At 31.1% G+C, this 18,019-nt stretch overlaps 2 protein-coding genes and 1 pseudogene across 3 annotated transcripts; all 3 read left to right on the top strand.

Annotated features, from left to right (window-relative positions):
- The first annotated feature begins 548 nt into the window (after nucleotides 1–548).
- On the top strand, nucleotides 549–3,091 carry LOC107026248 (annotated as a pseudogene).
- Nucleotides 3,092–3,890: 799 nt separating this feature from the next.
- On the top strand, nucleotides 3,891–6,938 carry LOC114078378 (serine carboxypeptidase II-3-like). Of its 2 annotated transcripts, none has more exons than XR_003580029.1 (8): nucleotides 3,891–4,595; nucleotides 4,820–4,927; nucleotides 5,008–5,279; nucleotides 5,381–5,620; nucleotides 6,016–6,128; nucleotides 6,235–6,319; nucleotides 6,400–6,505; nucleotides 6,593–6,612. XR_003580029.1 is itself a non-coding variant. In XM_027919164.1 (8 exons), exons 1-8 carry the CDS (start codon nucleotides 4,220–4,222, stop codon nucleotides 6,752–6,754), a joined length of 1,467 nt encoding a protein of 488 aa, XP_027774965.1. In that variant the 5' UTR covers nucleotides 3,909–4,219; the 3' UTR covers nucleotides 6,755–6,938. The 2 variants fall into 2 exon arrangements, 1 of the variants encoding a protein (XP_027774965.1); XM_027919164.1 differs by having other exon boundaries at nucleotides 3,909–4,595; nucleotides 6,230–6,319; nucleotides 6,593–6,938.
- A 5,980-nt stretch (nucleotides 6,939–12,918) lies between these two features.
- LOC107028582 (uncharacterized protein DDB_G0271670-like) lies at nucleotides 12,919–14,354 on the top strand. The gene has a single exon (XM_015229706.2). The coding sequence runs from the start codon at nucleotides 13,179–13,181 to the stop codon at nucleotides 14,157–14,159; it is 981 nt and encodes a 326-aa protein (XP_015085192.1). The 5' UTR covers nucleotides 12,919–13,178; the 3' UTR covers nucleotides 14,160–14,354.
- Nucleotides 14,355–18,019: the final 3,665 nt, after the last annotated feature.

The following is an 18,019-nucleotide window of genomic DNA, read 5'->3' as shown; positions in this document are numbered from 1 at the left end:
TTTGGAGGCGTAAATTCTGTTCGCGCTAAACATGTACAGTAGCGCGTGATATATTTTGGGGAGAAGTTGAAAAAACTAAATAGGAGGAAGAAAACAAAGTTAATGAACCGTTACTATAAACAAAACAGTTATAAATAGGACCAATTTTTTCTCATTTATTTGATTAAAATTAAGATATTTTTATCTAAATGCACATATCAGTTAACCCTGTTTGATTTTTCAATATATGAATGTATAAAATTTGTTTTTGTTTAAAAAATAATAAATATTAAATTTAAATAAAATACTAAATTGATATACTATTATTATATCCATAAATTACTTTTTAAAAAATTATATGACACTTGGTGATGGAAGCAATTGTGTGTGTCAATGACAAGCGATGGTGATTGTGAATAATATTTTATGGTATAGTGACTGGCAGTACTGATTAATTGTGGTTGTTGATTGTAGTAATTGATAATTAGTAGCGAAATGATGATGACGATTAGTTATATATAATGTTGATAATTAGTGAATGAAATAATTATTGATGGTCAAAGCGGAGGATGGGTAATGGTAAGTAAACAACTTATTAAGGAACAAGTTGGCGTTTTAACCAAAGAGCACAAATGACAAAAGATGTCAGTCCAATTTTAGTACAAGAAAATATATCTGACGACCTTCTCAACATTTTGCATAGGATATATAGTAAAGAAAAGTTATCGTTGAGTTATCACTCACCATTTCTTGTTTCATTAAATCAGGAGGGAAGAGAATGAACATTTCCTCTGTTTTAAGTCTAATTCTAATTTTGTGCTACCTAAGTGCCCGACAATGTTACGCAGGGGAAATAGATGTTCTACGTGAATTTCTCAAGGCTCGACGGGCAAAACCAACAAATGCTATTAGCCAAGGCGTAGAGGTTGCTGAGAAACAGAGATCAGTGTCTGAATTCATAGTGCCACAGGAAGGATCAAAGGAAAATGACAAGATCTCAGCATTGCCAGGGCAACCAAGTGGGATCAATTTTGCTCAATATTCAGGATATGTGACTGTTAATGCTGATGCTGGTAGAGCCCTCTTCTATTACTTGGCAGAATCGTCTGATGACCCTACTACAAAGCCTCTTGTTTTGTGGCTAAATGGAGGTAAATACACACATAAAAACCAAATTTTCATACATACCATTTTACCCCTCATGATAGCTCTCATAGACATAAATCAAATTGTCATCCTATGTTAAAAATCACAAGTTCTAAGGGTCCGTCTGTATGAATTTGATAGGACCTGGTTGCTCTTCATTCGGAAATGGAGGGATGGTGGAACTTGGACCATTCCGCGTCAATAAAGACGGGAAAACCTTGTGGCTCAATCAATTTGCCTGGAACAATGGTACTTAATAGCAAAATCTATCATCACTACTGAAAAAAAAATATCATAAAAATCCATAAATAACAACACATTTTTATGACAATGATTATGCAGTGGCAAATGTCCTGTTTTTGGTGTTGGATTCTCTTATTCTAATACATCATCAGATTTTACTAGTGGAGATGAAAAGACTAGACGAGACAGTTTCACTTTTCTCGTCAATTGGATGGAAAGATTCCCAGAATATAAAAACCGTGATTTCTATATTGTTGGGGAGAGTTATGCTGGGCACTATGTTCCCCAACTTGCTCAGCTGATCTTATCCCACAAGAAATCAGAACCCAACCTTGTCATTAACTTGCAAGGAATAGCTGTAAGCTGATCAATCTTGTTCAAATGACAATTCATTTTTTTCCTTCTTGTTGGAGTCACAGTATTAAATCTTATTAATTTGCATGTGGCATGATTTTAAGACCGGAAATGCCCTCCTCGACGATGAAACTTCAAACAGTGGTTCATACGACTTTTATTGGTCACACGCACTAATATCAGATGAAGTCCATGAAGGAATTATCAAGCATTGCAACTTCTCAACAGAAACAACTACCTCAGAAGCTTGTGATGAATTCACAAGCGAAGCAGATTCATGTCAAGCCAATATATATGATTATAACACATATTCCCAGCTCTGCAACTCCTCTGCCTATACTTCCCTTCCTGTAAGTTCCACAGGCTAACTTCTCTTTTCTTCCCCATGTTTATATACGACAACTCAAAATTTAAGTGTCTCAAATTAAGATGAAAGTGAAATAGAAGACCATGAACAACTGATCTGTAGCATAACTTTTTCTTTTGTGTACGATAACAGACAGACGGATTTGATCCATGCTCAGCTGATTACGTATTTAATTACCTAAACACTGCTGAAGTGCAAAAGGCACTCAATGTCAGAGATATACCCCAATCCTGGGAATCTTGCAGGTAATTGATACTGTGAGTTTTCAAACATTTTAATACTTTCAAATTGAAATTGCTGATCCCTCTTTCGATTAATTTGATCACTTTCTTAAACATTTTAAACTTGTGCAGTGGCATCTCTTGGGAAGACTCCCCACATACTGTTCTACCAATCTTTCAAGAGCTCATGCAAAGTGGCATTAGAGTTTGGATTTACAGGTAAGGGAATCGAACAAGCTGGAATCAGTCACCACAAAATTAATACTGAAAACTTTAGCAGTCACTATACAAATACCAACATTTTCATCTTCTTTTCTAGTGGAGACATAGATCATATTTTGCCTGTAACGACAAGTAGATATGCTATCGACAAAATCAAACACCAATCAAAACGGCATGGTACCCCTGGTTCTTCCAAGGAGAGGTAATTAACCAAGTTGTCATCATTCATTTCGATCTTCAACTCTACAAGTAATTAAGTATTTGATATCTCCAGGTTGGTGGTTACGCTGTAGAATACCAAAACTTGACATTCGTGACAGTACGTGGAGCAGGACATTTCGTGCCAAGCTATCAACCTGGCCGTGCATTGACCATGTTTTCATCCTTCATCAACGGGACACTCCCTCCTCGTTTCAATTAAACAGAAGATACATTATTGTGAAAAAGGGATTGCTGGTTTCATATGGAATAGATTTTGTAGAATTAATAGTTATTTCATTACTGTGGTATTGTTTTGTATTCGAGCATGAGAGGGCTTGTGGTTCCTTTCTGTATGTTTAACTTAAATGTTTTAATTGGAGGGTCTCTGATGCCTTTTCATGTGTCTTAATCAAAATTTGGAAATATTTAAATTAGTATTAGTAACGATAGGTATTAGTTATTCAATCTTCTAGATCACATAAAATAATATCTCAATTCTCTCATAAGTTATATATTAGTTATATATGAGGATAAAATAAATTGCAAATCTAACGTTATACTTCCTCTATTTAATTGTTTGACCTAGTGTTTTTTTCATTTAACAAAAATATCGAGGAGTCAAAAAGATTCCATGGCTCGGAGGTTGGCCCGCTGGAGTAGCACACTGAGCTGTCCTTGCCGGCTTCCGGCGAAGGAGAATTCCACCGCCCACCGCCGTTGTGGATGTACTGTTTCTTCTACAATGTCGTTGAGGTTCGGCGATCTACTTCTTCTCGTTTTCTATGAATGGGTTGATTAATTGACCCGTTAACATACCCAAATTGGGCGAGTTACATGTTCATTAGGCAAATTCGCCACCTCCAAATACAATTACATTTGTTATCCTAATATTATATGAATAGGGTTTAAAATTGCAATTGAAACTGACATTTGAACGTAATTACATAACAGTGAGTGCTGATGCATCTTTTGGATAAAAAATACAATAATGAGAAAGATAACAGAATTATGAAACAAACCCAACATATAAAGTAGAATTGCTAATTTGAACAGAAACAACCACAACAGCCCTAATAATGAAATTGAATGAGTGTACTCTTTTGATTATTTTGTGAATTAGTATGAGAGCTATCATCATGAAGAGACACAAGGCTAGCTGTCTGCATCCCTCATAATCATACTTGAAAAGCTTAGACCATAAGTTTCTCTTTTTAGTTAACTGTTCAATGTTGTCTTTGTTTCCTTTCTGAACTACCTTTTCTAATTTCTGGCTGTTCAAGAACGAAATGAAATTTAAAGCCAACAAACCATCCTTACTATATATCCTTAATTTTTGTGTGACATTTAACCGATGAAATAAAGGACAAAGACGTCACTACCACGGATTCAATTACAAGTCACTGTTTAGCTTACTTTATAAATAATGAAGAAGAATGATCCTTGAGTTATCACTCAATATTGTTTGTTCTTGAATGAGTAGGAAAAAATGAAAGCTAACTCTGTTTTAACTCTTTCTCTAATTTTGTGCTGTCTAAGTGCCCAACAATATTGTTATGCAGGAGAAGCAGATGTTTTACGTGAATTTCTCAAGGCTCGACCGGCAAAAACAACAAGTATTATTAACCACGGCCTAGCAGCTTCTGAGAAACAGAGATCAGTGTCAGAACTCATAGTGCCACAGGCAGGATCAAAGGAAAATGATAAGATCTCAGCACTGCCAGAGCAACCAAGTGCAGTCAGGTTTAATCAATATGCAGGATATGTTACTGTTGATGCAAATGCTGGTAGGGCCTTGTTCTATTACTTGGCTGAATCATCTGGTGACCCTTCGACAAAGCCTCTTGTTTTGTGGCTAAATGGAGGTAAACACACACACCACACCCATGTTACCCGAATTGCCAAGAGGAGGAATGTTTTAATTTCTAATGCTAGCTTGTTTCATGCAAACCTAGTTAAGAGTTTAATCTCATGCTTTTCTTGCCTTAGGATTTATTGTGTTATTATGAGTTGGCTGTGTTTCTTAAGAACTTATGATGGCTAGCTTATCATGTTTCCTTTGTTGTTTTTGTACATAATTGGTATATAGGGCCTGGTTGCTCTTCATTAGGGGCTGGGGCAATGACTGAACTTGGACCGTTCCGCGTTAATAATGATGGAAAAACCTTATGGCTGAACCAATTTGCATGGAACAATGGTACTTAACTACCTTTCTTATACTAGAAAAATCTGTCGTCATTTGGGTGTAACAATGATACCTTTTTGACATTAATGCAGTGGCGAACATCCTCTTTTTAGAATCACCAGCTGGTGTTGGATTCTCTTACTCTAATACATCATCAGATTATACTACTGGAGACGAAAAAACTAGAAAAGACAGTTTCACCTTTCTCCTCAATTGGATGGAAAGATTCCCAGAATATAAACATCGAGATTTCTATATTGTTGGAGAAAGTTATGCTGGCCACTATGTGCCTCAACTTGCTCAGCTGGTCTTATCCCACAGGAAAACAGAGCCCAACCTTGTTATTAACTTGCAAGGAATAGCTGTAAGCTAATTAAGCTTATTCAAAATGATAAATACATATTCTTCCTCCTGATTAAGTCACTGCTATTATATTATTTGCATAGTAATGTAATTTTTTTTCAGACAGGGAATGCCCTCCTAGACGATGAAACAATGAGGAGGGGTTCATACGACTTTTATTGGACACATGCACTAATATCAGATGAAGTCCATGATGGAATTGTCAAGAATTGCAACTTCTCAGCAGAGACAACCTCAGAAGCTTGTGACGAGTACATTAAGCAAGCAGGTTCATCTCTAGGAAACATATATGGCTATGACATTTATGCCCCACTGTGCAACCCTAATGCCACTTCACTTCCTGTAAGTTCTGAACTGGCTAACTACTCATTTGTTGTTATTGAGAAGATTTTCATTTACTATTGCTGGTTGTGTAAGTAAATGAACATTAAGTGTCACAAGTAAAAAAAAAATTATTAGATACAACAGGCCTATAAACCTGCTTCTTATTCTACATTTCGGATGTTTTCGTCCCCCATTTCTCTAGCATGCACACCCGCAATATCATAAAATGCACATTTCAAAATCTGATCAATCAAGAAGGGTCTATAAATTTTCCAACATAAATAAAAGGATATAATAGAAGTATATATCTACACCATGCATAACATCATCCTACGCCTCAACTAGCACCCCTCTGCAGATTTTACATGCGTTTTTTATTAGATTTCTAACTTTTTTTCTTTTATTTAAAACAGGTATGTGGATTTGATCCATGTTCAGACAATTATGTAAACTCTTATCTAAACTCTGCTGAAGTACAAAAGGCACTTAATGTCAGAGGAATACCATATTCCTGGGCTCCTTGCAGGTAATACATACCGTGATTTTTTATAACAATTTCGCTTCAAATTGGAAAAGCTGATGTTTTTTCTTGTTGGCTTAAATTTGCTTCAATTCTCACTTGTGCAGTACAGACTTGACTTGGCAGGACTGGCCGCCTACTGTTCTACCGATCTTTCAGGGGCTCATGAAAAGTGGAATTAGGGTTTGGATATATAGGTAAGTAGATTGGGAAAAATAGGAAGTAGTACAGTTCAGTAAGAATAACACTTTCTGATGATTTTAACGTGTAATTACAGCGGAGATACAGATAATGTTTTGGCTGTAACAACGACTAGATATGCTATAAAAAAAATCAAGACAGCAGTGAAAACACCGTGGTACCCTTGGTACTTCCAAGGCGAGGTAAACAAAGTGGTCATTATATATACTTGACTTGTACCATATTTACAATACTTTGTTCCAAGTTGATATTATCTTTTTTGTTTCAAGGTTGGTGGTTATGCAGTGGAATACGAGAACTTGACATTTGTTACTGTAAGAGGAGCTGGACATTTCGTTCCAAGCTATCAACCTGGTCGTGCATTGACCATGTTCTCATCCTTCATCAATGGCACACTCCCTCCCTCGTCATACATAAATCATCATTCATGAAAAATGACATGAATGATACAAAAATCAATTATCAGTCATGACAACGTCTGTTTCTTATAATAAAATAAAAAGTACGTACTAGTTATGCAGATGCCATTCCAGATGTTATCTTGTTGCACATTGAAGAGTTTCATTTTTACCTGCAAGGTTAGATCAACGCATAACGAACAAAGACTTACTATAAGTCGTGTTAATCTCCATTTTAATATAATTAATACCTAAGTGATTTAGGAAAATGGGTCAAATTGTCTCTCTACTATCTGAAATTGAACAATTTTGTTATTCGTTAAACTTTTGGTCTCCTATTAGGGGAAAGCCTCATTTTTGCCCTTGAACCCAAACCAATTCCAATTTAAGAGCAATCGTATCAAAAAATTGAGGTGTAAATTTGAACCTTTTTTCCTCAGTAATTAGGATACAACGATTAGGCTAATGACAAGTGTACGATCAATAGACCAAATTATGCAACTTTTAGATATTACACGGGCAAATTTGGACCTTTTCCCATTTGATTATAACTTCATATTTTTTTTTCCCCAAACCGATTTCTATCTAACGAAAGCAAATTTAGAATTTAAAATTAAATATAATTACTAACATCTGTCGTAAAAATACTAATTGTATATAGAAAAAGGAAAACAAACTTAGTTGATTTTAACAGTTACAAGTCCTCCGTCAATATATTTGGGCATATCCTGTTGACAGAAGCAAGTAGCCTTTTTGCTTCGACTATTTTTATTTTATTTTATAATCAGCACGTGTATATATAAAATCACATCTACTTGGTTTTCCAACTACTCCAATGTAGGATAATATATATATATATATATAATTATATTGTGTTACTAGTCGTTTAGTGAACCAGAAGATTGACAAATCTCATAATACGTGCTAAATTTATGGGCATATGATATTTGACATGCAAAGCACGTATATACATATTTCTTAGAATTAGTCTCTTGTTAGGTATAAGTGGACGATTGTTATAGAGGTCGACTTAAATTGAAATGTTTTAATTCGTTTAATTCTATTAAATTTTAATTATTTTATTTGATTTTTTAGTATTTAAATAGTTTTATTTTATTTTATAATTATATATCAAATAAATTTTTAAAAAAAATTAAAAATATTTTAACAAGATCTTTTATGAATCAATCCGTGCTAGGGAATTAGGTATATAAACATCAACCCAAACAGGCTAAAATGAGTTTGGACTAATATAGACGGATCGATATTATAATTTATGCAATAATTTGATCATCTCTAGGTATATGTGTACACAGTACTGTGAATTTATTCCAGATTCAATGGCTAGAATCAGTAAACGGTCTTTTATGATCACGTTTTCGAGTATGTTTTAGTTTAATCACCGATTTAACATAGTATTTAATTAATTTTTGGTGAAATCACGATCATCTAGACGTACTCAGCTGCCAAATTAGCCGCCACTAATTTATGAAACCATCCTATGGGGAATAAATATTGTATAATATTCTTTAGTTTAAATTAAATTGAAGAAATACTAGCAAATTGGGAGGGTTGAAAATAAAAAGTTATTAAACACAAGTCAAGTGGGTACAGAATGAGGCTTTGGTTCGTCAAAAATTTATATTGTATTATAATGTACATGATTACCTAACATATTTGTTTTTTTATTTGTTGAAAAGTCATGACTTTATTATTCATAATCTATGGTCTTTTTATGGCTTGGTTCTAAATAGCGATATAAATATTAAATGGATACGTTAGACTAAATTTCTATGAGTTAAAATAATAAAAAGGATGATCTTTTTTTTGAAAAAAATAGCAATCTGTTTATGGATTTAGTTGATTTGAACAAATAATAAATCATAACTGATCACTTAAATCATGATCATTTATCTATGTCTTGTTTTATTTTTAATTAGGTTAATTTTTATCTTTCAAGTGAATTGAATTTTTTTTCCCTTTTAACAATCAAATTTATATTTAATTGAGAATATAATTTTTAAAAAAAAAATTAAGATCATGTTCAAACATAACTTAATAAAGTACTATAATAAAAAAAATACAAACCGTTGCTTACACTTTTAATTGTTATGTTGCTATTCAAAAATAAATTTGACTAATTTTTAAAGTTAAATTAGATTACATTAATTCAATATTTTAAATAAAAATTTAGATATTTAAAAATTATACGAAATTACTATAAATTACAATTTTTGTATATAATATATAATGAAAAATACTTCTAAAATAGTAATCAAAATTCTTATTGTCCAGACTTAAAGAAAGAGAATCGTTACAATTAAAAAGAAACGAAGGGATATAAAAGCCGTGCATAAAAAGATAAAACGCAAAATAATAACAAAATTTGTGAATGACCCGTTCATGAATGTACTCAAACTTTTAACCGAATTAAGTTGAGTCATGTCCCAATTGACCCGCAATAAATAATTAAATATTTATATATGACCGGCTTTTTAAAATTTTAAGGTCAAACTCATAAATAAATTTCTAAATTTGTTGGGTTTTTTTTCTTCAGGTATCGCAACTATATCATTTTCCTATTAAATCATTGAACTATCCATAATTTGTTCCTTTTAAACATTGTTGGTTGATTTTGATCGACTTTTCTATTGTAAATGGCTTCAATTGTGTTCGTATTGTAATGATTTTGATTGAAGGAATGAAGACAAACTGTGTGAATCTCATTTGTTTTTTAATGTGTTTTCAAATGACTGAAGTAAAACACAATTATTCTCGAACATTTTTACTATCAATTGGACTAATAAGTTCTGGAACAACATATGTATCCTCTGTCAAATACCCCTCACAAAATCTAATTTTACGTCAGTCAATGGTGTTTATTTAAAAGAAACAACTTATGAGTGATTCAGTGATTTACTAAAAAAATAACATAATTAACGTACCTGAAGAAAAAACCCCAAATGAATTTAGAAATTTGCTTATGTATGTGCCCAAATTTTAATCAGACGTCCAAATTCAACCAAATTTTTAGGGACTAAATTTATTACCCTTCCAACACGACACATTCAATAGTTTTGTTTTCATTTAAAACAAGGGAGGAACCAAAAATAATATTACTCCCTATTTCACGTTATGTTAATTAATTTAATTAATTTTTAAATTAAATTAAATCTAATTAATTTGACATTTTAAGTTTACGCAATTATGATCCTTCTCATATTAATATAACGATAAAATTATATTTCAAAATATTAATTAAAATCTATATAATTTGATTTTAAAAAAGCAAAACGTGACAAGTACACGTAAGTAAAAAAAGAGTACTAGCACTAACTTTTCTAAGGGAAGGGAAAAAAAGATCGTGAAACATTATTATGAGGTAAAAATGATCGTTTATGACTACTTATCAATTGAATAGATGGAAAATGACATTTTTCCTCCGATGAAAAATTCTTGTAAGAAGATATAGAATTCTAAAAACAAATTTGTGATTAATAGGCCAAAACCAAATCTCACTTGCATGTATGATCTAGCTTGTTTCATTTAATCCGCAAAACCTATTCACGAATAAATTTAATTTTCTATTTATAAATTTACTTAAATTCTATAACAAAAATTTTAAAAAGTTTCTACTTTGAGAAAAGTATCAATTACCAAATATATGTAAATATTTGATTTTAATCCTAATTATCATTTTATAAACTTAAAATTTTAAATCCTATTATCATTTTATAAACTTAAAATTTTAAATCCATGGTTCTCAATACTATCTATGTTAGAAAAGTTAAAAATTATCCATAAGACTGAATAGTACTGGTCCAGCTAAAATGTAAATAATTTGTTAGACAATAATATTATATTATATATTATATAATTGATAGAGACCATTATTCACATAGAATGTACACCAATTTATGTACCAATTATATTCTCAGATAACCAAAAATTCTCCAAAGCATGGACTTAATTAATTATTTTTGTTTTCTTAAGAAAACATTAGTATCAACTAATGCGTTATGGCTCACACAACGTGGCTCACACACTCATGCAACTAGCTTTGAGTTATGACTCATGAAATATAATACCAAACAAAAAATTACTCATTCCATCTTATATTAGAGCAACACTTTTTATTTTATATAGTAACTAAAAAATTATTAATAAATTGATTGATTTTTGTATTTTTCTCTTTGTTTATATTAATGCATATAAAAATAAGTTGCAGATTATATACATAAAGTATAAGAAATAATCATTTTAGTAAGATATGAATGGAGAAAGTACAAAAGAATCATAATTAAGGAAAACACAAAAGTAATACCTGCCTTATTAATTATTGTCAAGACAGTTGTTAATTCATAAAAATTAGAAGTTTGAAATAATTTTCATATTTAAATAGGATAAGTGTCACAAATTAATTTTAAGACTTACCAAAATAGAGAAAATGAGAAACCAATCCAAGGTGTTTTCCTTAATGAGTTTTCACCTACTTTTTCTTCATTGTTAAATGTTATGTTGTATTTTTTAAAAGTTTAATTATTTTTGAAGATCAAATTCGATAATATTAATTTAATTATTTAAATAAAAAATTTAAATATTTAAAAATTATACGAAATAGTATATAAATTTTAATTTTTTTTTACCTATCAATATGATGAAAGGACATCATAAAATGTTGAATAAAATTTTATCGTTACATTCTAAAAATAAAAATCATGACAATTAAGACCGTATGGTTTCCTTCTAAATATGTACTCAACGCTTTGATCCTAATAAATCCATCAATAAATTTGCAAATTCGATTTCTTTTTTTGGGATAATTGTATATAATAGCAAACTAATAACCTAAAATAAATGGAGTAGCTACGGTTTGATTTAATTATACTCCATAGCACACGTTAGCCAAAGTTTGCCAGTCGCCTCTCTCCCAAAAATCTCGCTCGCCACTCTCCCATTTTCGCTCACCACTCTCCCTCTGCTCGCCTCTCTCGCTTTATACACAGAAGTGTATAAATTGTGTTTTCTTTTTGTATAAAGCGAGAGAAAATTGTATATACACATGCAAAAACATATATTTTCGTGCTATACACTTAATTATACAATTTACAAACATTTTACTTCAATTCAATTGTAGGCAAATGTAAATTTTATACAAATATTGCAGCGAAAAAGGCCAACATACAATTGCGAATTATACAATTGCAAGAAATACAATTTTCTCTCGCTTTATACAACAGAAGTGTATATATTGTGTTTCTGTTTTTGTATAAAGCGAGAGAAAAACATATATCTTCTTCCTATACACTTATAATTATGCAATATACATACATTTTACTTCGATTCAATTGTATGCAAAACAAATTTTATACAAATATTGCAGCGAATTATACAATTGTGTATTATACAATTGCAATGAAATAGGATAGCGAATTATACAATTACAGCGAAATAGGCCAGCGAATTATACAATTTAAGCCAACGAGTTATACAATTGTATATGTATAGCGAATTATACAGTTTTATATTTGCTGTGGAGCGCAATTATGCAAATTTTGCTATAGCATATAAATTTAAATTTTTTGTTTGTTATACGTGAAAGTCGTACTTTCTTTTTTTTGGGGTAAGGTTGTAGTTAAAATGTGCATGATATTATGGGCATCAATAATCATTAATACACGCCGTGATATTCCTGTAACCGTTGTCATTGAAATTTTTTCAAGAATCGAGGGAAAAAAAGTAGTACTGTTAAGAAAATCAAATTTAGGAATATCAATTAATTATTTTAAGAGGTTAAAGTGAACGAATAAATATGAATCGAGAGATTGATTAGATTTAAATCAGTGACATTTAATACATTTTTAGCCTCTTATTCTTTGAACTTATCTGCATTATTGAGTCATTTTTCACATTTCTTTTCTTCTTTTGTTTTCTAATCTTTGTTGCTCTCTTTATTTTTTCTTCCTCACTTATCAAAAAAATAAATAAACTAATGTGTATGTCAGCCTTCATATCCACTAGCTGACTTTAACTTAGCCGTAATTTTTTCATCATCATAAGTTTTTTTATCCTTTAATTTAAACTTCAAACAAAAAGGAAAAAAAAACACTTAAAATGGAAATCAAACGGTAAAATCACAAAAAAATCGGATTCTTACATCAAGATTATCATCACCCTTTATTATTTTTTAAATGGACGATAATACCCCTACACAAATTCAATCACAACAATGCTTACCACAATCAAATAGGGGTAAAATTGGTATTTGACAAGTAGTTGTTAATGAGTCTTGATCATAAAAAGTCCATAAAAATAAACATAAGAAAAGGCGACTCTGTCTCTGTCATTGGCCTATTTTCCTTATATAATCGTTCTTCTCTTCCCCTGTTTTTCTAAAACTAAAACTCTCAGTATTTTTCCCTTTAAGAAAATTTATCGAACAGTTGGTGTGCATAAAATGGAAACAGAGGTGATGATGCAATCTCCGGCGCCGGTTGATTTCAACATCGACAGTGGTTGTACTACTCCGTACATGAGTGCTCCGTCAAGTCCTCCACGTGCTGCCACGTTGTTTTACAGTGCACCTGCTAGTCCTACTCGGATTTCCCCTCTTTACGATGAATTCAATTGGGAAGAAATCCCAAAAGAGAAAGATAACCCAGATGAAGATGATGGAGATTTTGCTTTTGATTTCAGTGGGCAATTGGAGAGGATTTCGTTATCGGCAGCTGATGAGCTGTTTGATTGTGGAAAGATTAAACCTTTGAAACCACCTCCACGGTTTCAGTATGAAGGAAAACACATAGATTCTCCCAAATCACCGAAGAAATCGTTCATGGAAACATTTTCTCCTCGACACAAGAAAAAAGATTTCGACCCATCTGTTACAGCTTTACAAAAACAGAGCCGAACAGAGAAACCCCAACAAAATTCTTCAAATTTATCGCCTTTGAAAGTTTCCGACTTATTATTTGATCACGAAAGCAATCAAGAAAACACAAAAAAATCCGCCTCTGTTTCTTCTTCTTCTTCTTCTTCATCATCTTCCTCCTCTTCGTCTTCTTCAGTTTCTTCAATGATCTCACTCTGGTCCAAAAAATGGAAAATCAAAGACTTGCTTCTATTCCGAAGTTCTTCAGAAGGTCGACCAAGTAGTACAGAACAACTAAACAAGTACGAATTGTTGAAGAAAACCCATGAAGAAGATGTTAAAAATTCAAGCTTTAGATCAACAGAGAGTGTTAGATCAAGAAAAAAAGGACCCATTTCTGCACATGAATTGCATTACACAATGAACAGAGCAGTATCAGAAGAAATGAAGAAGAAGACATTTTTACCATACAAACAGGGCTTATTGGGTTGCTTAGGTTTCAATGCATCGCTGCAAGATTCTGTTTCAAAAAGTGTCGCTAATTCTATGTCTATGAGTCGCCGTTAATACTTCAGATACTGTATTTTTTTGGGCCTTAATTTTGTTACTCATTTCATTATTTTCCTTTTGGAAAATTAATTTGTTACATATATTTCTCTCTGGAAAAATATTTTTAAAAATACAAAAGAGAGAGTGCTTACATTTTTTTCATACTTCGTGTATTTTACATGACTTTTTATTGTGCATAAAATGTTCACTTCCAAAATCCTCTTGCATATGGTTTGTTGTTTATAATCTGCGTCACATGTTTTTCTTTTAGATTGAAAGTCTATCAAAAATATTTAATCTAACTCAAAACGATAAGATTTGCCTAAATTCTGTCTTTCGCAAAACTCATACATGAATTATGCTGATCAATATATTCTTGTTGAGGAGCTCCAAGTAATATGAATTCGTGTGAGACTCATTTAAGAAAAAAACTTCTCTAAAATTACTATACTTAAAACTCGAACTGAGAATCACCTTAGAATATCTTAAATGAGTATCTTGCGTTGCCCACAAATCCTACTATCGTAGCAAATCCGGTCGCTGGTGTACTATTCATTTCAGTGATAGACTTTAGATGCAATTTTAATTCTCAATTTAATTTTATATTGTGAATAAATTCGTTCTAAAGAAAGAACCGTCAATACCGAAGACTGAAGAGGGGCTTAGCACACTTCTTAATAAATTTGTGAGTAAACTTGGTCAAAAGAGTACAATAGTCGTATGTGAAAACGTCTTGACACGTAAGAGTACATATGAGAGCTTCACTACGATAGATTTAATAGTTTTAAAATGATTGATAATTATTTATTATTACTTAATAATATACTCCGTCCTATATTTTCCAATATTTATAGTGATGTATACTTTATGGATGGCACGTCTATAGACTTATTATCTGTTTTAAAATTTTAATTGTACAAAAAAAAAATCCATTTTTAGACAATACAAGTGTTTGTATTTTATTTTAACTTATTTCTGTTATTCTTTATAGTATATACTTAATACATTTTTATTCGGATTATCCACATGAAGTCTCCGGACAATCAATCAGTATCTAGATTTTTAATTTTTTTATAATATTCTGCCCTTTAAATTTAGTGCATTTATTAAAAAAATTGCAGGTGGTCATGTACTGAATAATTTAAGATTCTTTAGTAATTACCTAAGGAATATTTGGCATGATTATATTCGCACCAATAAATAGTTAATACTTGTTTCCTTTCTTATTATTAATAAAGTATTATTAGTGAAACTCCATTTTATTTTGAGATTTAATTTCCATCTCTAAGGACGGGGTTGTCATTTGTCAACTATATTTCTTTATACAAATTTTTTTTGAAGAATTTCCATAATTAAATTACTCTTTTAGAATTTTGAAAACTAAATATTCTATAAAGATAGATTCAAAAATATAGAGCTGTCAATATGGGTTAACCCACTCCATTCGGGCTAATCCATACAAGCTTCAATATTTTACGGGTCAGACCGGGCTAGTCCTTTTTTAGTGTGGGCTAGAAAATGGCCGGCTCAACCCACAAGTACGTGGGTTACAGACTTGCCGGGCCAGCCCATTTTATTTAAAAATTATATTATTTTTAGCATTATTAAATTATAAATTATAATATAAAATTATTATCATAAATATCAGCAAAGCAATATTACATGATGTTAATGTTACTAATTTTTAATTAAATCCACAAATAAAATTATCTTTGTAATATAAAATTCTAAATTGAAATATTAACCTAATTGTTTTGAATCTGAACACTCTTTATTTTAAATTTTAATATCATATTATATTTTTTAATTAATTTATATTGGCCCACGGGCCGGCCCACTGATATTTCTCAAGCCCCACAAATCAACAGGCTTATTCAGGCCAAGCTAAAAAGCCCTTTTCTCAAATAGATTTCAAAAATCGTAACTCAACCCTATTAAATTTCGGATTAAGTCAGACCGGCCCAACAGGTGTAGCTCATATTGACGACTCTACAAAAATATAGTAATTCGATATTAAGCCAATAACCAAAATAATAGACCTTTAAAAAGCATTATTTAAAGTTAATGTCTTTTTTCTCTGTAATCATTTAATTAATATTTTACATTAAAAGGTCTATCATCATGACAAATATTTTTCGGCCGGTCGACAACCATACTTGTGCGGATTCATGTACTATTTATAATATAAAATAAAGTACACAAAAAAGTTTTTCATAAAATTAATATAACAAAGTACATACTGCTGGACTTGGTATCCTTGTTTAATATAAGAAAAAAAAACTATAGGTCATTCAAAAATCTTAAACCAACAAATTTTCTGATATTAAATCTACCAACTTTTTTTTTAAATTCATTTTTAATTTTTACTAAAGAAAATAAAACTACACCTGAATAAATATAAAGTGGAAGCTTAGATGTACAATTTTCATTATGGTCCAGCTATTACTATTACTTGGCACAGTTCAATTAAGCAAGAAGGACCACATCCCAATTTATTTATTTTTACTTTATATTCATATCGTATGTAAATTAATAAGTACCAAGTTGTTCATATAAATAGCAAATAAACAAATTAATTAGTTGCCAAACGAGACCTTTTTTGGTATAACAAAATTAATTTTCATGCCATTACAGCTCAATGATATATTAATTTTTTGATTATCTACTCATCACTTTAATCCAACTTTTTTGATTATCATTTTCATTTTTAATAACTTGGTTAGTTGCTAAAATGTACCAGTGTCATTATTTTTCAAAATAAAATAATGTAATAACTAAGTAATTGAAGAGAACTTTATGCTTTTTTTAGGGGGAAGTAGCATCATTACGTTAGTATAAACTTTTATTTTAGCAATAGTTAATTTTGTAGGGTAAAGTAGAAACGACCACCATCGTGGGAATCAAAACTTTTTTTTTTAGAAGAAATTAAATTCATCGAATATAATTTAGCTTTTTTTTCTTCTCAGTTCTTGGAATGTTTTTTTTTGTGGGCTTAAAATCGACCATATATTCTAATGATTAGATTAGGGAGTAAATGACGGATTAGATTAGCATAAACGGAGGTGGATGTAATTATTTGGATCGTATGGTGTTAACAAATAACAAGTGTCCCTTTGTTCATATATAAAGAAGAACTTTGTTATTTTTATTTTTAACATGATAATCATGACCTTACAGTGTTTCTGTCGGTGGTTGTTACTATAATTTATGTTCTTCACAGATGTACTGTTTTTTCTAAAAGAAAAAAATGAGGTAAAAATGTTGACTTTTTATTGATTTTGAATGAATCAAACGTCAACAATAATTGTAATGTATGTTCATTCGTAATGGCTAAAAATGTGTTTTTTTTTTTTTTACATAAGAAAAGAATTGTAGGAATAATTTGAACGTTGTATCCCTTTAATTTGGATTCAAGTTCATTCGAAATTGAACTTGAGAAGTCGTTATTGTTGGAGGAAAGTAAAACATTGCAGAAGAAAGCAAAAGAATAAAAGCTGATATAAAAGAAAAGCCATGAAAACCTTAGTGGGACAAGACGGGAGTTAAAAAGAAAATACTTATTCGCATCAAGTGTTATACTACGTACATTTTAAGTCATTAAATTTTGTGTCTACGCATTTTTCGTTGTATAAGTCAAGCCAAAACTGAAAACAATTATAATGAAAGGAGAGACTGTGTGAACCCATTGTGAGAAAGAAACAAACACAGAGCTTGTACTGTTTAGGCATTTATAACACTTTTTAAAGTCCAAAATGCAACCACGTGACTGGAACGCCAATTACTACTAATTTCACAATCACGGCTGATTTATTTGACATTCAAAGTCAAATAAAACTGACCCATCTAAGTCAATGTCACCCATATTTGTGGCCTGGGTC

Source organism: Solanum pennellii, chromosome 1 (genome assembly GCF_001406875.1).
Source record: "Solanum pennellii chromosome 1, SPENNV200".
Lineage (NCBI taxonomy): Eukaryota > Viridiplantae > Streptophyta > Magnoliopsida > Solanales > Solanaceae > Solanum > Solanum pennellii.
Note: the sequence above shows the minus strand (reverse complement) of the source record. Positions and strands in the feature narration are given on the sequence as shown.